Source organism: Diachasma alloeum, unplaced genomic scaffold, assembly GCF_001412515.2.
Source record: "Diachasma alloeum isolate Michigan unplaced genomic scaffold, Dall2.0 Dall_scaffold_00207, whole genome shotgun sequence".
NCBI lineage: Eukaryota > Metazoa > Arthropoda > Insecta > Hymenoptera > Braconidae > Diachasma > Diachasma alloeum.
In genome coordinates, this window is record NW_021680372.1 from 215,331 (window position 1) to 241,646 (window position 26,316).

Genomic DNA, 26,316 nt, shown 5'->3' on the forward strand with positions numbered 1-26,316 from the left:
CCTGAGGAAAGGGAAAAGAGAAAACGGAGAAGCGGAAAAGGAGAAAAGGGGAGTATTTTGCGTCGCAGGTTTTCCTCTTGGAGGGACTCTAGGCCCTCAACCAGGGGAACACAATGAACAAAAGGCACCACACGTGTTGCGCACGTGAGGCCGTAAAACTGTTGGTACAAACAGAACTCGAGATCGTGATNCTCTTGGAGGGACTCTAGGCCCTCAACCAGGGGAACACAATGAACAAAAGGCACCACACGTGTTGCGCACGTGAGGCCGTAAAACTGTTGATACAAACAGAACTCGAGATCGTGACGAGTGAGGACCGTAACTGTCCAATAAATTCGACCCTAAATTTGACACCTAGAAAAAGTGTTTACTCCACGAGAATTTGGAGAGCTATAAAATATTCTAACAAATCGCAGACCCAAACACTCGAGTCTAAAATTCCATCAACAGTTTATTCTCGCTTGAAAGTTATTGCTTTCCCTTGTTCATTGTACTATTCTCCCTCAATTCTCAACTCCGGATTACGTCTAATAATTTGAATTATTCAAACCTGATTGGAATTTCGCGGACTTAATCAAACGATCTATAGCGCCATCTCTAGAGTCAATGTCGGGACATCACACACATTTCCGTAGTGACTTTCACTTTTACTAGTTTCGGGAAGGGCCAATACCAATCCCCGGACGAGGAAAAGTGAAGGTCAGTACGAAAAATGAATTGAAACCTCTTTGAGTGGTCTCATATATTATTATATAGATATTCACATAGATGTATGGGGCTTCCCATTCAGCACCTCCCTCCATAAAGCAAAATTATCGTTAATTATTATATTAAGAGGCAATGGAACTTACCATCGGAGTAGAAATTGGATTCAAAGTTTTTTCGTCGTCAAACGACTATTTAGCAAAACCTAAATTTTTATATCATTAATAATCTTAGTATCTATAGTTTTTTGTTATCGTTGTTTTACATCGCTTCGACCTGGTTGGGGTATACTGCGATGATCAAGACTTTGAATGGTTAGATTGCACCATTCTACCCGGCCGGGATTTGAACTCGGAACCTTTCGCATGTGAGGCAACGAACTTACCCACTGCGCCAAACCACCGGGCTGGTATCTATAGTGTAAGAATTTGAATTTTACTGAATAGTCGTCTGACGATGAACAAACTTAGAATCCAGTTTCTATTCCGATAGTAAATTCCATATCCTCTTAAGGTACTTTCTCAGTGAGTTATACTTGGTGAAAATTTCGCAATGAACTGAAGACCTAAAATTTGGATCATATGTGGACGTCCGCATGAAAAGGGACCACTTTGTCGATTCTATTTTCCGAGATATTCACGTTTTTCTCTTGCCAACTCCCATTTAAACCCATGTTAAATTATTTTTTCGATCGTCTATAGCGTCGTCACTCTTTACGCTATCAAGTTCATTTTTGGCTCTAAATTTGCAGAATCAGATCAAGATTATCGGCATATACATAACTCTAATAGTGCCAAAGTGGTCCCTTTTCATGCGGATGTCCACATATGTTGTTGAGGACATGTAAAAACGACTCCCAAAATTTCAAGTACTTTTTCCACGCGAATTTTTGAGATATCCATCGTCAAACATTCAATTTTTGTCTTTTTAATTTTCTTGTTTTCTACAAATGACGCTAAATAATTGGAGAATTAAAAAAACAACTATTTATCAACGTACGAGCGTTATTATTGATCTTAATACATCTTCGCAATTGTTGTTTATTTTGCGGTAGGTGCTGACTGGTTGGAGGATTTGGAGTCGCGCATGGATGCACTGCGCTTTCGTTTCACTTCCTCAGCACGCCTCACTTTAGCCTCCTTCTGCCTCTGGGCCAAGAGTTTTGCGTACTCGGCGGCCTGCTCCTTGCGGGCAAGGCAACGCCTCTTCTTGAGAGCTATCCTGTGTCTCTTGCGCTGAAAAAATCATTAAAACTCTCATTAAAAATTGAACAAAATGACAAAGATGCTTGCATAGCCTTCTGAAGGAAATGGGAGGCCAACACAATTCGTTAGCCCCCTCCCCCCGTCCCCACCATTGGGTCGTTCATGCGTGTGAAATTTTTCTAAGATTTTCATAGACGTTCCGGTAAAAAAAAATTTAAAACCGTGTTCTCAGAATTACGTAAATTGATTGTTTTGAACAACATCCTGGAGAACATTAATAATTTCTTTTCAGAATTTGTTGTAGATAATTAGATAACTGACAAAATCAATTCTTAAAATAATTCAGTCATGAAGCATTTCACATAAAATTGTTAAGTGATTTTTTCCCTTCAAGCAATTTTTTTACGTTTACTGAAATTCACTCATCAAAAAGAGATAAGTCAATGATTGATTGATTTTACCATTTTCTACTCGTCAGTTGTTAATTGTTGAACAAATTGATTACTAGGCATTTTATGAGGAAATGTCACGTGAAATTTTTTTGTAAGACATTTGGCACAAAAGATTTCTTCACATTTTTTATCTAGAATCCCGCAATAAATAGATCATTCAACAATCGACAGAATCGATTGACTTTACAGAGAGTCGGTTCTAATTTATGTAAAGTTCAAAGAATTATCATATTCTGTAGAGTTCGTACACTGAAGAAATAGTGCATTGACAACCACAATTCTCCAAATCATAAAATGCAATTTACTTTCCCATGAACATGAACGTCTCCAAGATAAAATTGAATACTTGGACACTGCCTGTGTGCATGGTGACTATTCGAGATTCATCTGTCATTTATAACTCAACAATGAGATAATTCTACAATATACAAAATTGATTGATTAATTGATTAGTTCCCCATCAGTTTTCCATTGTTCAATTGTCAAAAAAATAATTTACGAGATATATGGCCAGTAATTGTTATCCCCCCCCCCCAGTTTTCCCATTACAATAAAATTTACGTTTTAAGCTTCGATTTTTTTTTTATGAATTAATTATTGTTTTGGAATTATAAAATAAATTTATAAAATAAAATTGGTTGATAAATAATGAAGGCTAGTTTAAATTACCTGGAGGGTGATAGGAGTGATGAGACGTTGGATCTTGGGGGCCTTGAAGCGCTCCTTCTTTCCCTCCTTCTGGATTGGCCGTTTGACAACGAATTCACGAAGATCATCTTCCTTGGTCAGGTTGAAGAGCTTGCGAATGCGTCCAGCTCTCTTGGGTCCCAGACGACGTGGCAGGTTTTTGTCTGTGAGTCCAGGAATTTCCTGTACCATGAACAAGAGAAAAAACGTTTTCATGACTGTATTATCTAAAAAAGACTTTGGAATTTATTATTATTCATTAATTCCAGGTTTGAGAAATGAAAAACCTTATGTAGAGTTCGTACACTGAAGAAATAACGTATGGATAACCACAATTCTCCAAATCTATAAACGCAATTTGCTTTTCCATGAACATGAACGTCTCCAAGATATAAATAAACACATGGACACTGCCTGTGTGCATGGTAAATATGAAAGATGTTTATCCATTTTTGGAAAATCCAGCTTTTTTATGATTCGACAGGCTCATGCTAACGCCTACATTGTGACAATTCTGCTTATCAATTGAAAAAAATCGCAATTTTGCTTGTCGTTTTGGATAAACATCCTTAAGTAATCATTTTTCTTCCACTGAATCTATCTTGCAAACATCTTGAGAACTAGCAGATCTAGAAATGTCAAATATTTTTTATGTAGTCATTAAAAGTCTCTACTAGAATTCTAAAACATTTCAACCTTTAGTTTCAAAGAAATTTGTAAAATAATTAATGTCGAACGTGAAAGTTTAATAATAGTTATTCAAGAGTAAAATATTTGAATATTGAACCGACCTGTTCTCCCTTCTTGACAACAATCAGAGCCAAGACTGAGAGATTGGCATCGACGATGCATCCACGAACTGATTTACGTTTACGTTCACCAGTACGGCGTGGTCTGTAGCATGAGTGGCCCTTGGAGAGCAGCAGACGAACACGGCCTAGATAACAGCAGAATATTACAAATTAGTTTGACATTGTTGCGTACTTGGTCTTTTCTCTCCTCTCAACCAACAACTTCATGTACGATCGTCTCTTTCGTTCTCGATATCTTTTTATCTGATTTCCTAGTCTGCGGACATGTCTTTTCTTCTTTTTATATCTTTTAATCATTCTTTTCGCCCCATTTATTTAATAAACTCTTTTCATTGATAATTGATCTTATAACTTTACAATGTTAGAGATGAATCCGTGGGTTCTGCTTCCTGGAGATAAATTTCCCTACAGTGGGTTTATAGTGGAATTCGGTATTTTACTTGGTAGAAAAATAGGTGTTTTATTTAGTCAAACTAACTCATAATTATCCAGAAGTGATGAATATGACGAAATTTACAATGATAATATAAAATGAGTATTAAGCTTGATTTACGTTGACGACTGAACTCCCGAATATTAGTCCAGCTTATATAATAATTAAGCGTTTCACGATACGACATTGGTAAACAGTGTTGCAAATGAACGTTGATCCAATAAAACAATGAGTAAAGCATGTTGAACTCAATTCATCGTTCAACTTCTTCACTTTTGAAATAAATTATTGTCCAATATTACAATATTATTTTGGGGCATAAGATAGCACAATCATAGCTTCGAAAGTCTTTACAAGTGTTATAATTTTTTTTCAATTACAAAAGAAGAATGAAAAAAAATGAAATTAGAGTTGGCCGACTAAAGAAGTGGCGTATGAAAAACCACAATTCTCCAGCTCTACAAGTCCAGCTTGCTTTCTCATATAAACATGAATGGCCCCAAGATGAAATGAAGCACTTGAATATTGCTTGCGACCATGAGTATTACTTTTACAGTTTTAGAAATATTTTTTGCTTCCGAATGAAAGCTCTGTAATCGCTCAAATTTAAAGTAGCTCTACCCCTACGGCTGGAGTCGTTGAGTGCTTTTGAAAAAAAAAGATTCTAAAAATAATTTTTTTGATGTCTAAATTATTAAAATAATTTATAAAGGACATAAGCATAAGAATTATTTAGTTATTAATTGTTTTGAATAAAAGTGTGAAGAAATAGATTTTCAATTGACTAGCTTGGAAAAATTGGTGGCAACAGGATAATGTGACGGGTGAGAGGTGAGAGAGGTTCCGCCAAGTGACAGCTGACCGAGCCGTCGTTGCCACGTCTACTCCTGTTCACAGTCTCCCGTGATTCTGGTTGGAAATTGTTAATAATAAAAAAAACTAAACGATAAATCGTTATCTAACAGGTGCCAATATTTTTCATTATTTTTTTCTCGTTTTTAGGAAAAAAAAATTAGATTTTAATCTTTGTTTTAACCGGAGCTGTGTCAAATTTAGCGTTCTTCACATAAGACCCTGTGTTAAATAATGAATTTTCAACATTTTCATTTATAAAAACTTGAACGACAATTAAATGAGGAAAAAAATTACGATTCCGAATCACACAGAGTTTTTAGGCGATTTGTTGTAGTTTTTAAAAATCTTTGAATTGAAATATAACCTCCTAAGGTTAGAACTACTTTAAGTTTTGTATGTATCAAATTTAAGTATGCATGTGGGCGTTTTTCTTAATTTTTTTTCGATATTTTCTTATAAGGGATCAATTGAATTTTGTGAATTTTGTCATGAATAAAGGAAAGGTCCGAGGAAAATTCGGTAATTTCTCAGGCTGTTAGGGGAACACATCAAACCAACATTCCTGATAATTAAGAAAATTATTGATTACCTGCAGTAGCTTTGACAAAATTAAATAAACAACTTTTTTCTTATACATGGGCTCGTATAGGATTTATTTTCTATTGAAAAAGACGCGCAAAAAAGCTGCAAAAGTCCCAATAAAATCAATAAAATACAAATATATTCTATCTCGATAAGTTGGTGGAAGTATATACAAGGCATGTGCAGATGTAAAACTGTAAAAGTAGCATCAATGAAATAAATTCTATTCTATTCAATAAAATACAACAGAATTTTCTAGCTAAACGCAAGGTTTTTCTATAAAATTTTTTCGGACATGTGATTAAGTCTTCGATCTGAATACATTTTCTTTCAATCATTATTTGACAATTAATGAAAAAAATTTTTTGTTCTCTTTGAAACAAATTATGGATCAGGACTTACTGTTGGTGAGGACACCCTGCTTCATGGGGAATCCCTGTTTGTCATTGCCACCAGCCACACGAACAACGTAGCCCTTCCACTCATCTCCAAGTGAATCGGCTTCCACTTCAGCGCCCATGCGCTTCTCGTAGAAGACTCTGAGCTTGTGCTCATCGGTGATTTCGATGAGCTTTTGGCATCCTGTAGCCGGGTATGACACGTTCAACTGAAATCGATACACGTTAATAATTGCCCTCAATACTATTTTACACTGGAATGATGAGCTGGCAAGCCAAAATAAATCAATTTCACTTTTTCAGCTGTTTAGGGGAGAGGAGGGTAAAATGAACCGTTCTTAATGGTCAATAGCTCAAGATCGGCAGAGTGGAATTCAACAATTTTTTTTCATTCTCCAGGGATTTTTTCAGGCTTCAAAAGGAGAGCTGATTTACCCCAATTGCATCATTTGGTCAGAAGATATCGACGTTTTAATAAAGTCCATTGTACCTCACCTCCTTCATCAGTTTTTGGAGAATATCTCGGGATCTAAGGGAGATGGCCAAGTTTTCATCAGGACCTTTTTCATTTAGACCTTTTTGTAGAGGAGATTCAGAGCTACAAAAAAGGTCTAGATGAAAATTCCGCTATCTCTATCAGATTCAGGCATATTCACCAAAAACTCATCGCAAAGTTGATCTATCCTGTTTTATCACTTCATTATTCACTGAATTATCAATTTTAACTTGATGCCCAAGCTCAAATTTTGAGGTTAGGAAATGTACGCATTGTTTATCAACTCAAACAACTCTAAAAATAATTTTTTATCATGTTTTTGAAGTACTTGACACTTGATTATAGCCACAGAATTTAGTAAATATTTTTATTTTTTTTGTGAAAACTGTTGAACTCCGAATCATGTGTCGAAGGAGGCGGCGGTTGACACCTGACTTTCGAACGCAATTTTCGAACGTCATAGAGATAATTGAACCAACAATATACACGTGAAATTAACCCGTGGAATTTCCTCTTTCGATTGCGAGTTTAATCGTAATTTACAGATTTGGGATTGAAAAATTATGGACAGATTCGTACCTTCATCGCGACACGATCTAAACAGTGCCACGAGCCATGAAAAAGAAAGAGCTCGAGTTGAAGGATCGGCCTGTAGGGTGCGGGAAGACCGGAAGTCGCGAATTCCCGCGGGGGAGTAAATCTTTTCAAATGATTTTAGATTGTCAACATGAAAATCATGATTTTTATGACTTGGAAAATTGCATTTATCTCTCAAAACAATTCATGTAGAATATTTAATCATAAAAATTGTGAAATTACATGGATGGGTTATTTTTTTTATATGGTGTGAGGGATAAGGAAAATTGAGGATGACGTTTGTCTTATTTATGCAATTATCTCGATAATAAATAGTTTGAGGAGAAACTATCAAAAAACCTTTTTAGTATATTTTGAAATTCTCTACAAAAAAAACTCTTTTGAACTGTCAAAAAAAAATCATTTCCGGGTGAATTAGATTATTAAGAAATGAGATGAATCGACTCGGATTCCATACGTTCAATTCGAAATCAATTTATTTCCATCAATTTCATATTTTCATTGCATAAAAATATTCGAAAAACCCATGAAAACCTCTGGGTTTGCACTCACCTGAAATTATGCAACCGCTTCTGTTATGAAATGAGGTGAGTGGACTCCCGTTGACATCGAGTTATTGATAGGCATGTCAGTGAAAGCTTGACTAAAATTTTATATCTCTTGAATTTCGTGATCTTTTGGAAAAACTACTCTGAAAGTAAAATCAACTCATTTTCCCTGTTCACTTCATTAATAAAATCATTCACACCTATTATAAGAACTAATTTTTATAATCAATAATATTGAATTATGAAAAAAAATCTCTTCACTTAAAAAATTAAAATAATGTAGGAATTGAAAAAACAAACAAAATTTAATTCACGGACAAACATTAATAACTGCTCATTTAGGAATTAACTCAAAAATATTGTCAACTTTAAAATTCTCAAAAATAAAAATTGAACTGCCGAAAAGATTCACTTCGCTCCAAATTCTCAATCTCCGCTAGAATTCAGTAGCGAAATAGTAAAACGGTACAAGTCAATTGTGACTATTGACCAGTTTTCAAAGAATATCTCGGAATCAAAGGAAGATCGCAAAATTTTTGTTATAACCTTTTTTGTAGAGCCAATTGAGAGCTACAACAAATGTAATCACTAAAATTCCGCTATCTCCCTTAGATTCGAAAATATTCCTTAAAAACTCAACTGGGAGATAAGTTGACTTAAACCGTTTTACCACTTCGCTACTGAATGCAAAACAAATGAATCAATGAACTCATTTCCATCTATTTTGAGATCTCTTTAATTTTCTACACCTCTCCCCCTGAACCGCTCCAAACAGCAATCTCCAATACAATCACATTCTTCCTTTTTCTCAAAAATATAAAATTAAAGAAATAACTATTCGCTCTAAAAATTCAGCTTGTATAAAAAATTGAAAATGATTTTTCAATTGACTCAAAAATATCCCCAATTCTTAAATCCTAAAAAATCAAAGTGAACTTTTAAAAAATTTCACTTTGCTCCAAATCCTCAAGCCCTATATTTCGAAACAAATGAATTAATAAATTAATTTCTATCGATCTTGAAAATTCCCTTGACTTTGTACCCCTCTCTCACCCTAAACAAAATTCACAAAACGACGCTCAAACCTACAGTGAAATCGACTTATCTCTTTGTCTCAAAAATAAAAAATTAAGAAAAAAAAACTTTTTCGCTCCAAAAAATCAACTTACGTACAAATAAAAATAAAAATATAATTCATAAAAAAAATCAACAATGCAAATTTTTTAACGAATTCAAAAATATTTTAAATCCTGAAATTCCCAAAAATCAAAATTAATTTGTACTTCGATCGGTCCAAATCACCAACCCTAATAATTCAAAACAAATAAATCAATGAACTCATTTCTATCTATTTAAAACGTCCAATCCCTCCTTCCAGCGACTCCCAACAAACCCCCAAAAACCACTGGTAAACAAAATACGCAGTTGCGCCGGGTTGAAAGTGCCCCGAAAAAACAGTTCTCTCTCTCTCTCTCTCTCTCTCTCTCTCTCTCTCTCTCTCTCTCTCTCCCTCCCCCTCTCTCTCTCTCTCCACTCTCGACACGCACACGCCGGAGTAGCAGGTCGAAAGTCGAAAACGTTACATTTCACTAAAATGCCGACGTCCGGGTGTATTTGGCTGCGATAAAAAGTGTAACATAAATTTTTCGTAAAGAATAAAGTGCCCAAGTGCCTGTAACAATCTCTTATTTTTTATGTATTGATTGGATACATAGGGGAGAGAAATTTGATGAGGGACAAGTGTCGTTGAGACATTGCGGTATCGAAAGGTAATGGGTATGGGTCTTATCAGCGCACTTTCGGGATGTTGGAGGTTAGGAAATTATTCCGACGTTCGTACAATATTTTTTCATAATTACCCAAGAGTCCAGTGATTTAAAAAAAAAAAATTGATCCATACAGCTCCCACAGAGGGACTATTTCGACTATTTTGTGATCTAAAAAATAATTAGAGATTTATTTTTCAAGGGGTTTTGCTCTGTTTGTTTAGACAATGTGGGTGGGATGCTCTCAGATGAATTAAGGTGATTAATCGGGTGTTTGTTGATGGTTTCAGGGGGTCAATGTGGTTTTAGGGGTTTAAAAGTGCTGATAACCCTCCCCCGCTCGATGACAAAGCTGCTACCGGGAGAGCCATGAACGCGGCTGTGATTGAAGTCCTCCAACAGGCGAGCAGTCAAGATCAGAATGTCTTCAAGCCGGCTGAGCAGATGCTCAGCGAGTGGGAGACGCAGAGAGGATTTTATACAGCACTTTATGTAATTATGAATCCCCGAAAAAATAGACCATTGAAAAAATAGGCTAAAGTAAATTTTTACGTTTGGATGGGTTTTGAGGGGAAACAGAATCCCTGTGTCTATATGAACTTTTAGAATGGTGTTTTCCTTTGCAATTATTATTTTTCATTTATGAAACAACTTCATCGACTCAACAATGCAATGATCAAGTCGATAAAGCAGTTTCATAGATGAAAATTAATAATTGTAGGGGAAATACAATTCTAAAAGTTCATATAGGCACTTCCATTTCCTCTTAACATCTTTTGGGCTATTTTTTTCCAGTCTATTTTTTCTGCCTACCATGTAATTATTCATTGATTACTCCGAATTGTAAAGAGCTTTGGAGCACAAGGGGAAGATGATGTGTCTGGTTTTCAGAATGTCTTCTCCAACTACTCGCTATCGGTGAATGTCAGGTGGATGGCAGTGCTCTGTTTTAAGAATGGAGTGGATAGATATTGGCGGAAGAATGCTCCAAAGTAAGAATTTTAGATTTATGGACTTTTTGGGGAGGGTGACCGTTGCAATGTTAAACTTTGGTTTATTAGAAGGAATGAGAGATTTCAGTTGAAGACAGCAGCTGTATCCTTGATACAGCAGTTAGACTTAAGGTATATCCCTAGAAAATACGTTTTTCTTGAGATTGTCCCCATGTTTTTAGATAATGTTCATAATAGCCCCCAGCTATGTAAAAAATACTATCTAGCTGTACTAGGGTAAACAGGTGAATCTCTGGATTGGAATTAGTTTCCATAAATAAAATGAAAATTGTACTGATTATTTCACCTTTCAATAATATTACTCGTGTATAATCATGTGATCACTTATTTTTTCTATTGATCGACATTTGATAAGCAAAAAAAATATGGCCCAGTCATCCAGAAACTGGGGGTTTCGGCTGCATTCAACTATTTCTTAATTTAATTATTCTTTGCTTTGTTATTTTCAGTTCAAATAATTTTTTTCTGCTAATTAAATCATTTTTGAAGGTATGGAAGCCTCATTTAGGTGATTCTTTTATTTTAGAATCCTACCACGAAACTCGAATTTCTCTTGACCATCCAGCAATTGGCCTGTTCACCCTACACAGTTTAGGAGACACTAAATAATGAATGCCAAACGAAGGGTTATGGGTCCCCCCGAACTCGATTTTTCCATCTTATGAGAAAACGGTTCTTACGATGTTCGTAAGGTACTTCCTCAGTCAGTTATATGGGAACAGTCGGCAACGTTCAAAAAATGTGCAATTTTGAAGAAAAATTCTTGAAATAGCCAGAAATATGCAGCAAAGAGTCCGAACACAATCAACTGCTCAGTTTTTTGTAAAAAAAATGATTAAAAATATCATTTGTACAGCGTCTTATGAGAGTCATCTTCTTTTTCAATTGTTAATTACTATTAACTTAATTGTTTAAAAATTTGATCTTTTCACCTAAAATTGTCAATAAAATGACAAATATTTTGGCGCCAATTTGAGTTTGTCTTTCTCTTTTTTTTTGAGTGTGACAAGTATTGAAAATGACGGAAAATTGCTATTATTCATGCAGTTATCCCCCCAATAAGTGAAGATTCAATTAAATATTAGAAAATGGTGGAGATTAGACTCATTATATCTTCTATTATTCATTTATTTCCTTCGTATAATTAGAGAAATAAATTTTCACTCAGAAAATCATAGCGAAGATGAATAATAGCAGCGATTTTCGGTCATTTTCAATCCTTATCTCACTCTAACTGGCGCCAAAATTCTTGTTGCTTTATTGACAATTTTTTATTAAAATTTCAGATTTTGTAAAATTAAGTTGCGGAGTAATTAACGATTGAAAGAAAAACGTTTTCTCGTATAAACCCCGTCAAACTGAAGATAATGCTATGTATGACGTCTCATTTTGAAGGATGTTTCGTGTTAATGATTGTCCTCATCTCCATGATATTGTTATGTTCAGCGAAATGAGTCACAACACACACAAATTGATTAAATGATTGGGGCGGTTTATTAATTAATTAATTGTGAGAGATAATACAAGAACGATGTGTCTTCATCTGAGATCTCCCACAGGAATGAATGAATGTCGATGTTATCCAAAAGACAGATTCATTAATTTCGGAAAGATCAGGGGATATCGGAGACATAATTACAACGTTGATTACATTGTCACAGTGCGATGTTATGCCAAATTATTTTAGCTTCATCAGGCTCCTAACGGCGTAGTCAAACTGTTTCTACTAATATTAGAGTGTTGTCTTGCGTTTGATTAATCCTGTGTTTCTGCTGACTGACATTGTGTTTATTTACATGTTTTTGTTCATTTGTTTGCATATTACACGCTCCAACACTAATATTAATAGAAATATTTTATCGAGGCGTAAATTGCCGTCAAGAGCCTAATGAGGCCAAAATAATTCAGCGAAACGTCGCACGTCGTAATTATTTCTCCAATATCCCCTGACCTTACTTGAATTTTTCATGTTCTTTGAGTGTGTCAAAGGGTGATTTGATAGCTTGAAACCCTGCTCAAATATTGGGATCAATTTGGAACAAAAAAAAAGGAAAAAACTAGAAATTTCATAAAATTATAAGTCCCTCAATTATGAACATTTTTGAATTTTTTTTTCAAAATTTTTTTCCAATATCCATCTGTTCAGAAAAAAGTTGAGACGAAAATTTCCAGCACGTACTTTTCTGGCCTGGATTTCTTCATACAGTGGACTCTCCTTTATTCTCCCATTCCATAATTCGCACGCTACTCCCCTCAAAATCCTCCCCCCATAAGGTTATGTTCCTTTTCTCCCACTGCCACGATCCTCCCCACTATTCCCAGCTTTCCCTTTTCTAATACCGCCTGAACTGGCGGAGTGGGGGTCTCCCTTTTACTCGCATTCCATATGAAATGGTGTCTGGGACACCCCCCAAGCTGTGGGAATTAAGGGGAAATGGAACCCCTGTGTCTATATAAACTTTTAGAATTGTGTTTTCCCCTACAATTATTAATTTTTATCTATGAAACTACTTTATCGACTCAATCATTGTATTGTTGAGTCAATGAAGTAGTTGCATAAATAAAAAATTATAATTGCAGGAGAAAACACAATTCTAAAAGTTCCTATAAACACAAGGGTTACGTTTCACCTTGAGGAGAGCGCACTGTAAACAGTAAAAAAATTCGATGTTGATTTTGACACCAAATCGGTGTCCCAGGAAGTCCATACCGTTATCGACAACTTGTAGGTAGTATTGTCTTGGGATATACCTTAATGACAATGGTATAGTCCTCACCGCAAAAAAATGATCGGGGTTGGGTACCCCCACTCTCTCGAATTTAGCTTTGACTCGACGTCCCCCACCACACATTCAAGATCATTCTTTCCTGGCGGTGATGATAACTGAGCTAACATAAAATCAGTAGCGAAGCGGTTAAGCGAGCTCTTAGCTGAGTTTTCGAGGAATATCTCCAAATCTATGGAAGATAGCGAAATTTGTGTAATGACATTTTTCTACAGCGAATTGAGAGCTACAAAAAAGGTTCGTTTGGTGAGGATGTAAATTTAGGGTGGATGTGGGAGGTGTTGTTCCAGGATAGGCCGGAAATTAATTAGGACAATAATTCCGTAAAAACGTCACTATATTTAGTAGAATCGAACCACTTTGTTAACTGTTATATTTACACTTTGGTTTGAACTAGGTTGTTGAGTGTCTCAAAATATTAATGTTGAATGCTTTTGATAATTGTCTTTGATAATTCACTGAACTTGAGAAGGTGATGTACTTTCACATGTGGTCTTCTCAATTGCTAAATTGCTACTACTTTTCGGGGGTTTCGCGATCCTCTGACCGCTCAACCGAAGGTTCCCGATGGTGCTCGAAGATTGTCGATAGGACCGACCGTTTGACTGATAGATATATAACTACGTTTCAAACAAGTTTTTTTTATTGTTATTTTACATCGCTTCGACTCGGTTGAGTATATTACGATAACGATCAAGACTTTAAAAATGATAAGATCTCCCCATTCTACCCGACCGGGTTTTGAACTCGGAACCTTGCGCACGTGAGGCAACGAACTTACCCACTGCGCTAGGCCGTTGGGCTTCAAACAAGATTATAACAAAAATTTTGCTATCTGTCTTGAATTTCGAGATATTCACTGACAACTGACCGTGAGTCGAAATTGACTTGAACCGTTTTACCGCTTCGCTGTTAAAATGTTTCATGTGCTCCGAAAAATCTACGATCACCTCTCTCCTTTGAATTTCCAGTGCAATCGCTGAAGACGAGAAGGAGTTCCTACGCAGGAGTCTCCTCTCGAGCTTTGAGGAGCCAGTGAACCAATTAGCCACCCACCTAGCCGTAGTAATCGGTAAAATCGCGCGCCTAGACTGCCCCCGAGAATGGGACAGCCTGATCCCCACCCTGATCGACGTAATCGGTTCCCAAAACTCAATAGCCCAACACCGTGCCCTCCTGATCCTCCACCACGTCGTGAAAACCCTGGCCTCAAAGCGCCTCCCCGCCGACAAACAACTCTTCGATCAACTAACCACCAACATGTTCAACTTCATCCTAAACCTCTGGAACACCTTCACGGAGTCCTTCCTGATCCTCGTCTCCCAGGGTGCCGACGAGTCCCAGATATTAGAAGCCCTCGAGAAGGCTCTCCTCCTCCTCCGAATCCTGCGAAATCTCCTCGTCAACGGTTTCCCAAACCTCTCAAAATCAGAAGATGCCATGATGTTCCTAAAAGTCACATTCTCCCGAGCAAAAGCTGCCCTGGAGTGTAGAAAAACCATGATGTGTCGAGAGATGCAAGTCACCTCCTGCGAGAAATTCATAATTCAATTGACGAAAGTAATGCTGGGAGCACTGGAACGTCACCCAACCTGCTACGTCGAGCTCATCCCCGTGTCCCTAGAATTCTCAGTCTTCTACTGCTTCACAGAAGCCGGACAGCCCTTCGTCTTCGAGAAGTTCGTCATCCAGTGTCTCAACATGATGAAGGACATCCTCATTAAACCGGATTACATGATCCAACGTCTCCGTGGGATAATTCAGTACAAAGACCGGGACGGCCCGAAGGACCGCTTAGCCTTTCGAGGAGAGCAGCTCAAGGAAGAGTTTTTCACCCCGGAGATTCTAAAGGAAATCAGCTCCTGGCTGGTTACCAGATACTTCCTACTGACCCCGTCCGATCTCGAGCTCTGGACCACAGATCCTGAGAACTACGCAGTTGACGACTCCAGAGACTCCTGGAAATACAGCCTTCGCCCCTGCGTGGAAACCCTCTTCCTCTCCTTCTTTCCTCAATTTCGAAAGCACCTCGTCTCTATTCTAGTGGAACTAATGCAGAGGTATCATCAGCCAGTGGATCCCAATGACTTTCACGGCATGCTCTTGAAGGACGCTGTGTACCACGCCATCGGCCTCGCAGCTTCCGATCTCTATGACGACGTCGACTTCGACACGTGGTTTTCAACGACTTTGAAACAGGAGATGAAAGTCACCAACAGTAACTACAGAATCGTCAAGAGACGGGTTTGTTGGCTGATTGGCAAGTGGATAGGGGTCAAGTTCAGTGGGGACTTGAGGCCGGAGTTTTACAAGATGATGACGGAGGCTCTGGGTCCTGAGGAGGATCTAGTAGTGAGGATCGAGGCTAGTGACACTCTCAAACGAGCTCTGGACGACTGGCAATTCGACCGCGCGGACTTTGGGCCTTACCTAGAAACATCGTTTACTCTCTTGTTCAATTTGTTGAGGGAAGCCACCGAATGCGATACCAAGATGCAGGTGCTCTACGTTATATCGTTTATGATCGAGAGGATCGGCGAGCACATCAAGCCGCATCTTGCAGCTTTCACGAATTATCTGCCATCATTGTGGCAGATATCGGAGGATCACAACATGTTGAGGTGTGCCATCATCTCGACGCTTGTACATTATGAGAAAGCTTTGGGACCTGAGAGTGTCATACTAGAGCCGGTTATCGTTGGCATGATTGCTCTGAGCTGTGATATGAATCAGGACGCTCATGTCTATCTGCTTGAGGATGGTCTACAGCTGTGGTTGGCTTTGCTGGAGAATACGCCAGCTGTTACTCCTGGGATTATCGATCTCCTCAGGAATATGCCGGCTCTCCTTGATGGTGAGCTGGATCAGGTGACTCTCAAGCCGGCTGTCTATGTCATTCAGGACTACGTGGTGCTGAGTCCTGAGACCTTTCTCGGGGAAATCGGTGCTAGTATTGTTGAGGGAATCAAAGGGATCATGGGGGATCTCAGGGAGGAGGATCTCAGGCTGATTTTTAATCTGTTGGAGAAGATATTGAAGGTTCTGCCTGAGGAAGGGCCACATATCATTAGGCCCCTTTTACCAAGGACTTTTAATATTATTTACGTCATGGAAGAGTATAAGAACCCTAGGATTCTCGATAATAGTCTCAAGATATTTGCGAGGGTACTTCTAAACTCCAGGGAGGTGTTCTCACAAGTTGTCAGTGAAGTCGCGAGTGAACTTGGGGGTAATGCCACTAGTGAAACCGTGCTCGGAGGGCTCATTGAGGTCTGCTTGACTGATCGTCTTAGGTTGTATGAGGATGTTAAGTTGGTTGGACTTGCTCTGTGCTCGCTGCTTAATATGAATAGTCCGGTGGTGGTGTTTCAACATTTTCCGAGGATCATTGGGTTTCTCACGGATGGGCTCAATGATATTATGGGGAATGAGGATGATCCGAAACCGGAGGTGGATAGTCTTGTTTATGTTAATCGATCACCCAGTGAGGACAGTTATGAGGATGAGAGGGAGGGGGGGAGGGTTAGGAAGGAGCTGCACAAGATGAAGATGGAGGATATTGTGCATACTGTGTGTTTGAGGCAAACACTTGAAAATCAGGTAAATTATTGATTATTTGGGGATTTGATAGTCAGGGTTCGTTATAATATTAACCCTTCACGTACGGCGTCGATACCATGCATCGACCCGTAAGCTTGTTCCATCAGCCGGGCTCAATGCATGGTACCGACCCTTTCCGTCAACAGTAAAAAGTCATTTTCTCGAATTCTAAGAGACATATTGACATTTGGAAAAGATATTTGGAAAGTCAATGGAATTGTCTCTGCAGTGAACTATTTTATTTTATTTCCAATGCATTTCTAATATTTTCTTCTATGAACAAAAGTTGTTAATGACGATTTTACATCGAACCGATTCAACCATTAAATCATCTCGTTTATCGACAAAATTTCCCCCAAAAATTTTGAAATTTTTACTGAAAATACTTCAATGATCCTTCTATCGAATGGCAGAAGTTAAATTTCGAGTTGTTGAATAATTTGTTTTTTATCAATAAATTTAGCATGTTCGAAGATCTCGGCAACCAATTGTCGGTAAACATTGAAATTGATGTCAAAAATTAGAAAATTATGAGAAAAAAAAACAGTTCTTACAGAGTTTATTTCAAAGTTTAATGCAGCCAATGCATTTTATTCCAATTTTTTTCGTTCAACTGTTTTCAAGTTATCGTTCATTGAGTAACGGAGTTGACGCGCCTAGAGACGAGAATGATGATGTCTGAAGATTTCAGAATGAAATTTCGGGTTCACTCCTTGGAAAATTCAACGCGTTTTAGTTTCACTGAAATTCCTAGGAATTTCGTCGTTGAAAATTCAAGATTTTATGGAAGAATCAATGGAAACTATGAATTTCAGTTCAATTGTTCTATGAAAATTGGTAGAAGTAGGAAAATTCTGATGAGAATTGCTCTCATCCAGATTTCAGCTAATAGAATGACACTCTTCCACTGTTATTATCTTTGATAATTCCACTGGTACTTTTTTCATGTTGACATGTATATATTATAAAAATTGGATGGAAAATTTCTCTTCCGAATACTACTCGAGCTTCAAAATTAATCAGGTATTTCCCTCGAAGTTCCCTGCCTACAAACGAACTCGTCAAGTTTTTCAGGAAAAATCACTCATGCTCAAACCTATCCACCAACCTTGAATTCCAGAAATTCACACTTTAAAGTGTGTTTTAGACGGAATTGAATTTTAATTATGATGAAGATCTTAATTGAGTTCGCATAAGAATTAGAACGTGGGTAAATAATTTACTGTAAATTGGGACATATTATTTTCATCGGTCGTATTGCTTTTTGCACTGCGAATGATTATCAACAGTTAATATGAAAAGGAATACCCACCGCTTACAGGACGCTAGTCATACAACGTCATAAAATCACGACGTAATTGGCTGAAGTATTGAAAAATTCTAACGTTCACTATTTGAAAGTCTATTATCGGAATTTAATCATTTTTGTATCATTGAATTTCTAATTTGCTATTCTATATCCTGAAATTGTAAGCAAGGTGCTAACATGATCTTGTTATCTCCCTGACTTTTCAATGAGAACATTTTGAACCCTTGAGATTTGCCGGTTGTTCTTATATATGGGAGGATGTGTTTTAAGTGTGAAATTTAACTTTCTTGTTGACTTTACAGCTGATCGCACTCCGAAGGGAGATGAGCCAACATCAATTCGACCAAATGATCGCATCCCTAGAACCCGACATTGATCAGCAGCTCAGGGAATACATCACTCTCTGATTTCCACCGCATGAATGAAAACCAATTTCCGTCGCAAGTAAAAACTCTAACAAAACAAAGTAAAAGATGAAGTAACGATTTTCGACTAATACGAATGAGAAAAAAAATTTAACGGAGTTCTGCGATTTTTTTAACTGTAATGTAAAGTAAATATAGTAAGTGATAAAAAAAACAAAGGAAAGCTTTTACGAGAGCCGCTGCATTGTAAAACGGCACTATTCGATTGTATATTTCCTGTTTCACTGTAAACTATAATGTTGATAATAAAAACTCGACAAATGTCAGTGATTTTTCTTAATTCATGAATTTTTTTAAACGAATTATTCATGCGATTTTTTCAACTTTTTTTATTTCGGAAAATTTTCAACATTTTATCATAAAAAGTCAACATCATTTTTTTTTCTAAGATATTTGATCTTTTGGAAATCCGTAATAATTTTAAATCTTGAACTTCAGGAATTATAAAAAAAATCACACTCTAGTTTTTAAATGCAAAAAAATTGTAAGAAAATTATTCAATAAATTATTTACAAAATCGATTTGCAATGCTTTCCGGCTTCTGATGTTGGAAAACAAGTTAAAAAGTCGACTCGGATTTTTTATGTTAAAACATTAAAATCGTTTCACAATTTTCGTTCAGAAAATGAAAAGCGATCGATATTTTTTTGTAATATGCTCACTGTTTGTTTTTCTCAACAAACTAATACGCAATGGTTATTGCACACATTTTTGAACAAATGTGTGCAAAACAAAAATTTTGAAAAAAAAACCTCTGTAGCTAAAAAATTGGTCTTGCCGGGCAAACGAAGAGTAAACAATTTTTCTTTCCACTAATTATTTATTCCTAGACATATATAATCGTTCTTCAATGTATGAGAAATCTCATTCTAATGGCCTGCGACTCTTAAAACTCATATTAGTCTTCCCTTATATTAAACCCGGATAGAAAACGAATTCGAGTCTTGGAGGCTCTAAAAGTAAATAGAATCAGTTGATGCAGATCGAAGTAATACACAAAATTTTGATGACATTTCAACTGATGATAGTACTGACATGAAAAAATAGAAGATAACAGTGAAATAAGAATGACAAATTGCCAATTTATATGCAAAAATAACTATACTCATTTATAAACAAACCGCGATTATGCACTTGTTTATTTTTAAATTGAAAAATTGCGACATCTCTCGGTAATTCCCGTAATTTCAATACCATATCCGACGTCTCACGGTATTTCCACGAAGCATCCAACAGCTGTTGAACCGAGTCTGTGTCAAATAATCTCCGTGGGTCGGGTCTCTGTGGGAGGTTAGACGCCGAGTGTGCAACACTGGATACATTCGCTCAGATAATTGAATCGATTCACGGTGAGTAATTCAATCACTAATTCAATTCAGCCTCTTTTTCCGCACGTTTTCCCCATCAGCATGGGATTCCGCACTCGCCCATTCATCCCTAAGCCTCCGCAGATCAGAATTAAAAAATCTCATCTCTAAAAATCTCAGAACTAAAAAATCTCATCCCTTCGCGAAAATCAAATCGTCCTCTCAAATTCAAAATTTTGAAATTCGATCGCATGGAGTTGACGATGGCGCATTTCTTTCGTTTCGAACAATAACCGAAAAATTCCAATTTATACTAATTAATTTCATTGGCTAATAAGTCATGATGACCTCGTCTGATTGGTCCACTTACTCTGGACATTTTCAAACGCGAAGAAAACATTTTTCGCCTTTTTTCTAGCGAATAACAAATTGTTTTTACGCGTAAAGATTAGGATTTTTATTTTTTGACATTTGAAATTCAAATCAATAAAAAAATTACAACCTATGTATTCGCATATACGAGACGTGTCCACTTGGCACGTCGCGCAGTTTTTTTCATCCCATTTTCATTGAAAATCGATGGAACAGAGGGAAGAAAAACTGAGGCATTCATTCGGAATTCCGCACGAATGTTAATATAATTTCAATGCTCAATGGGAATCTCCATTCACTTTTGCTGTTAGTGACTCCGTAACATCCTTCGCTCTCCTCGCAATAACGTAATGATACGTAATTAATCGTCATTCATCTGTATATCTCCCGTTGGACATAATGTAACATTATCTGCTCTCGAATTCCCAATTTTTCCAGTTTTTAGCATGTTTTACGTTTGTAATTTTATCGATGCAATCCCACTGATTCTCGAGGACGTTGTTGCACATTTACGTCTGGACAATGTTACTAGTTTCTAAATGCCCTGCGGACGTTAATACCGACCTTGAGTAATCCTGGATGCACTCAACAGATAATTCAATGCCAGTTCTCGTTGAAGTGGAATCGAATTTTAGTTTTCAGCGGATCTAAATCTGGTTACAGAGAGATCCATTAAATGTGACCCCCAAGGTTTTTCTCAGGAATTATTATTTTATGTAATCAGGTGTTTCTAGGATTGTTAAAGAAATTGAATTCAAGTTCCGAATATTGAAAATTCAAATGCATCTGTTACTTAAATTTCAAAAAATTTCCAACAGTGTACAAAAGTGATACATAAAAAAATATACTATGCATCAATCACCTCACTTATTCAGATCGAGATACGCGGTAGCGTATCGGCCAAGAAAACTTTTAACACCGACGTATTCTATACGCGACAGAACTTCCCCCTCCACTCCCTCTAAACAATCTCAATTCAATATTATAAGAACGCCAAGACAAATCGAAAAACTGTCCTTAGTTACACTATATAAATCACCCATGAGCTTTTCAGTGGTACACCTGTAGTATTATTTGGATTAACAATAAAGAAGATACGCGCACACCAACGGGTGATATTCACTTTCGGTGATTTTTGTTACTACTTTGGCAGTCTTGATCCAACTGAGCCTCATATTCGACGTCGAGGTGTTGCCACCAGTGCATTAAAATGTGGGTTGTGATGTTGCTATAGAGAACTACGGGAATAGTATATTTCAGGACGAGAGCCATGGGGTTTTTACTCGCGTGGAGTTGGCGTCCGAGCCGAACACGAGGACTGGCCCACCACGCGAGTAAAAAACACCATGGCACTAGTCGTGAACGATATTTTTCTGTAGTGATGTTCACTTTTACGAGTTTTGAGAAAGGCCAATACCAATCTCCGGACGAGGAAAAGTGAAGGTCAGTGCGGAAAACGTTTTTTTCTCACTTGAAATCGCTTGTTAGACTAAAACAGAAAATAAATTGTTTTATTTTTTCCCTTCCGCCGAAAATTCGAATTCTTCTCATCATATCTCTATCTGGACCTAGGAGATAAAGATAGTTTGTGAGGTTATAGCTCATGTTTGGAAGTTTAGAATTGCTATTCGTCGAAAATTGTGTGATCAAGAATTAAGCGTACGTGAATAGCTAAACGAGAATATGTATTCTTTTCGAGTGATATCAGAGAATGTAAATTAGATTACGATGAGATGCGAAGAACACGAAAATAATTTTATAGTTATTTCGAAAAAATTAGTAATATCTTCCAAAAACAAACAGAAACAGATATTTTTATAACTTCTATCAAGTAAACACTTTGTTCTGCTCTTTCTGAAAGGAAATCAATTCATCTCAAAAGAATTCAGTCCTCATAGAAAATTAAAGAAAAAATGAATGCAAGAAACAAATTAAGTCGGAAAATCTTGCATAAATGATTAAAAGTGGGCGGAAATGATGAATCTGGAGCAGAACTGCTTGTTTCGTTTTGTTTGTTAATTGGAAAGATGTTCTATTATGTGAAAAATGAATGAATTAAATTGAATTGAAAATAAAACAATTTACAGGGTATAAAAACGATTCCTTGCTTAAGTTGGAAAAGAAATAATGAAATCTCCCTAAAAAAAACATTTTTTTTTGTAAAAAAACTACCTCAAGAAAATGTTTCGTTTGGTTTTTACTGGGAAGTAGAAATTTTTTAAAAATACAAAAAAATGAAAATGAATGCCAAGTCAGGAATATCGACGAATGGTCTTATAAGTACGCAGACATATTCCTGTGAGAAAAATAGTTTCCCTCCTTCTTCTATACAACTGATTGGCTTTCAGGATGAGTCAAGCGCTTATTACATGAAACGTGGATAAATCATTGAAACTCCACATTTCATTTTCTGGGTCAACAACTTCCTTCCTTTGGATCGGAAAGTTAGAAACCACTTTAAGAATAATAAAATATAGTAACAATACTGATTTGTGGAGAAATCTCGATAACGTGAAGAGATAGGGAGTCAGGGATCATTTCAGTAGGAAGCTGGGGAATATTTCTGATGAAAACGCCTGGGGTTTGATCTATTTTATTCCATTCCTTTCGGGACACGACGAAGAATTGATTTGTGGCGCGACGAGTTGTTTTGGTCATATTATAATATGTTGGGGAGACAAGAGCGTTAAAAATATGAATTTTGGGTCGATTTTCTCAGTTTTGCACTGAAATAACATCAAGAACTTTCTAACTGCCCAGGATCGTGAGATATCGAGAAAAAATCTTGATAAACGTGAAACTGAGAGTGTAATTTATATAAGTCATTTAGTTCCTGGACTGATTAAAAATCGAGGTTAATTGAATTTTGAAGAGGGAGAAATCGATTGTTTATCTGTTAATGACTACATCGTATATAACAATAGAACATTGTCAGAACGATAACTCACCTATCATGATGTGCTTTTCGGTAATTGAAATGTCGACGCCAATTTTCAAGTAGTATTTATTAAACGCTTTAGGCAGATGTCCATCGAAGCCTACAGGAATTTAATAAACAGCAAATATATGAAATTATCCAGAAAATACGCGCATCTATACCATCATTATTATCATCAATGTCCTCTTCACATTTACTAGAAAAAACTATCGACAAAAAATGCAAACAATATTCAAACAAATACAAAAAATGTAACGTGTCAGGCCGATTTTCTGCGATATCCGGAGAACATGGACAAGTGGAGAGTTGGGGATTATTTCACAAAGAAATTAGAGAAATTTCCGATGAAAACCTCTGGTCTGGGATCTATTTTGCTTCATTAACTTGTGAGATGTGACGAAAAAAAGTTAAAATTTTTTTTATGTCGCGCCGTGCAATAAGTCGAGTTTATCGCACGCTGCGCTTCGCGCAGCCTGCTCACAACTCGACTTCTGCACGACTTGACATAAAATATTATAGAGCACTCGGTAATAAATTTCGTTTTCAACAAATGTGTGTACAGACCTCGCCTTCGGCTCGGCCTGTAAACTACACATTCATTGAAAACGAAATTTGTGCCCTTGTACTCTAATGTACTATTTTTTCAAGTTTTGAAATAGGAATAAATATGTTACAGGGGAAAACAAGTGAAAAACGCTAATTAGGCGACGAAAAATGTTTAAAATATGGGTTTTGATTCGGAAACTCCCCCAGCTTTTTAATGAACCTACCAAGAATCTCTCAGGTTCCCGAAATATTGAAGGAAAACCCTCTAGTTGATAAAATTATTTCCTTTAGGTATAATACACGAAACTGCGAGTATAAATTGTTTAATGTGACCCAAAAGTCAGTTCAATTGAGCCATCAACGATGTTTTCAAGGTCTCGAGCAATGGCCAATTACCTCGGTTAACTATATTTTTTACTATTTGATCGATTAAGCGCGGTCACTCGATTCGAAAAAAAAGAAAGGAGTGAAAGAGAGGGAAAATGGCAGGAGAATGACTAATTGCGAGGCGACCGGAATAGAGACGCGATGCCCTTTGAATCCACCGACAGATTAATTCAACTCCCACTCGTCTCTCTAGTGTACCGTTTTTTTTCCGATTCCTTGATTCGCAATTTTTTTCATCTCAATTTTTGCTTATGGAGGAGGTGAAAAGGATGGGGAGAAAGAGTGAACGGATGCTCAACGGTGATTCCGTTGCGGAGGCGTACGGAGGAGATACTTTATCTGGAGATAATGAGGTCGGACAGATAGGATTTAATGAACTTGTGAGGAAATTGGATACGATGAAAGGAACAATTAATTGAAATTAATTTTTTTCAATTTTTGTCGTGAGATATTGTAGGATATTAGTGAGTGCATTTACAGGCTAATTATCGATATATTTGCGTTCATTAGGTATTCTATAATTTTTATTTGCACTAGTCTGACGGCGCGCCTCTGTGACGGGAGAATAGACGAATGAGAGTTGATAGACTCAGACATAAACCACGTGTGACAGCCTTGCGAGACACTTCGATAGTTCTGCGTATGAGACGAGACAAGATGAGACTTTGGAAAGCATCGTCTCAATCTCGAAAAATATCCAAATTTTAAGTATCGTCTTGGTCTCAGAGTAGAGAGTATCGTCTCGTCTCGGTCTCGTGAGTTTGAAAATTGGAAAATCGGTGAACGATCATAGATTCGCGCATAAAGAACCGCCTTTTCTCATCAGTATCATAAAATATCGTATGAAAAACTGTACTTCCTGACGAGTGTAATTGCAGACACTCGTCAATAACTATTTTTTTTCACTTTCAATGGAATTTCTATGACGATGGATTTGAAATTGAATTTAATGATTCATTGAATTCAAAATTGCCCCAACGCTGGCCGACAACATTATCGCAATGTTGGCAGCCAACATTGTCCCAACGATAATATTTTTTACCTTTCCCTGAATGTTGGTTTCAAAATACATTTTATGTCACACGGCGATAAAAGTATTCTTTGTCATTCCGGCCGTAAGGCAGCGTTTCTCTGCCTACGGCCGTCATGACAAAAAATACTGTTCGTCATACGGCCAAAAAAAACTTTTCGAGCTCATATGAACATATGAACATATGAATATGCAAACTCATATTCGCCAGAAAAGTTTTTTTCGGCCTAGTGACGAAATATACTAATCTGGCGAATGTGATTATAATCCTCGCTTTCGACTCGGATTATAAAGCCACATTCGCCAGATAATACTTTTATCGCCTGATGACATAATCTAATATTTTCAACAATAGATGATCCAATCAATCTCATGATCAAGCTCAGTCAAGATGATACTCGGAAAAATATTTTAAACAATAATTGGATTAATTTAAACAATTATTTTTGCAGTTATCGTCGAAAAATCATTCAGTCACATACACACATCCGGACAGGGTGTAAAAATATCATATTCAAACTCCTGAGGCCAAAAGTAGTTATCCTGATACAAAAAATTGAAAATTTCGGATTTGACGAATACAATGCTTCCATTCGGAAGCCAAAACTGTTGTCAAAGTGAAATTGATTGTTCTTTTTCTCCAGAAATGAATTTTCACCATCAGAAATTGATATAAATATTCTATTGATTAATTATTAACTAATCAACATTTTGCCCCCTTTTCAGAGAAATATTTGGGATGGAAAATGAACAATAATAATAAATGCGATATTATGTCTCCAATGAGATGAAAACAATCGACTGGTTATCAACGAAACTAATTGCTTATCACTATATAAATTCGAAGTAAATTAATTACTTCTAGTGATTGGTAATCAATAAAGTTTTCCTGTTGAACGAGACGAAAAATTCCAAACGAGAAACTCCATTATTTGCATTATTTCCTCTTCTATCGCTCGCATTCACGAATAATTGTGAATTGAATTTTTACATTCAGTATTTTTCTCGGGGAAAATGGTATGGAGTAGTGGGCGGATGTTTCAGAGAATTCAAAGGAGAAAACCGAA

At 36.8% G+C, this 26,316-nt stretch overlaps 3 protein-coding genes across 10 annotated transcripts in view; 2 read left to right on the forward strand and 1 right to left on the reverse strand.

Annotated features, from left to right (window-relative positions):
- Nucleotides 1–1,691: 1,691 nt before the first annotated feature.
- Nucleotides 1,692–7,282, reverse strand: LOC107036246 (40S ribosomal protein S6). The gene is made up of 5 exons (XM_015254053.1): nucleotides 7,205–7,282; nucleotides 6,134–6,338; nucleotides 3,841–3,986; nucleotides 3,032–3,232; nucleotides 1,692–1,940 (listed from the first exon to the last, which is right to left on the reverse strand). The coding sequence occupies exons 1-5, from the start codon at nucleotides 7,208–7,210 to the stop codon at nucleotides 1,746–1,748; spliced, it is 753 nt and encodes a 250-aa protein (XP_015109539.1). The 5' UTR covers nucleotides 7,211–7,282; the 3' UTR covers nucleotides 1,692–1,745.
- Nucleotides 7,283–9,309: 2,027 nt separating this feature from the next.
- On the forward strand, nucleotides 9,310–18,939 carry LOC107036248 (importin-11). 2 transcript variants are annotated; one of them, XM_015254055.1, is made up of 5 exons: nucleotides 9,310–9,583; nucleotides 9,827–10,028; nucleotides 10,428–10,528; nucleotides 14,307–16,935; nucleotides 18,547–18,939. In XM_015254055.1, the coding sequence occupies exons 2-5, from the start codon at nucleotides 9,906–9,908 to the stop codon at nucleotides 18,649–18,651; spliced, it is 2,958 nt and encodes a 985-aa protein (XP_015109541.1). In that variant the 5' UTR covers nucleotides 9,310–9,583; nucleotides 9,827–9,905; the 3' UTR covers nucleotides 18,652–18,939. The 2 variants fall into 2 exon arrangements, with proteins under 2 accessions (XP_015109541.1, XP_028981794.1); XM_029125961.1 differs by having other exon boundaries at nucleotides 9,310–9,539.
- Nucleotides 18,940–19,932: 993 nt separating this feature from the next.
- Nucleotides 19,933–26,316, forward strand: part of LOC107036235 (endophilin-A) — a 50,998-nt gene continuing 44,614 nt past the window's right edge. For all 7 annotated transcript variants that reach the window (XM_015254033.1, XM_015254039.1, XM_015254038.1 and 4 more), the window contains exon 1: nucleotides 19,933–20,018. The gene's annotated coding sequence lies outside the window, so the exon portion shown is untranslated. The remainder of the gene's footprint in view (nucleotides 20,019–26,316) is intronic.

Excerpts from the sequence above, each read along its gene's own strand:
- LOC107036248 (XM_015254055.1), top strand. The coding sequence starts at position 9,906 with ATGAACGCGGCTGTGATTGAAGTCCTCCAACAGGCGAGCAGTCAAGAT. Across the intron at positions 10,029-10,427 it reads GATTTTATACAGCACTTTAT|AATGTCTTCTCCAACTACTC; the intron begins GTAATTATGAAT and ends TCTGGTTTTCAG. Across the intron at positions 10,529-14,306 it reads TGGCGGAAGAATGCTCCAAA|TGCAATCGCTGAAGACGAGA; the intron begins GTAAGAATTTTA and ends TTGAATTTCCAG.
- LOC107036246 (XM_015254053.1), bottom strand. Across the intron at positions 3,233-3,840 it reads TTGTCAAGAAGGGAGAACAG|GAAATTCCTGGACTCACAGA; the intron begins GTCGGTTCAATA and ends TTCATGGTACAG. Across the intron at positions 1,941-3,031 it reads TCACTCCTATCACCCTCCAG|CGCAAGAGACACAGGATAGC; the intron begins GTAATTTAAACT and ends TGATTTTTTCAG.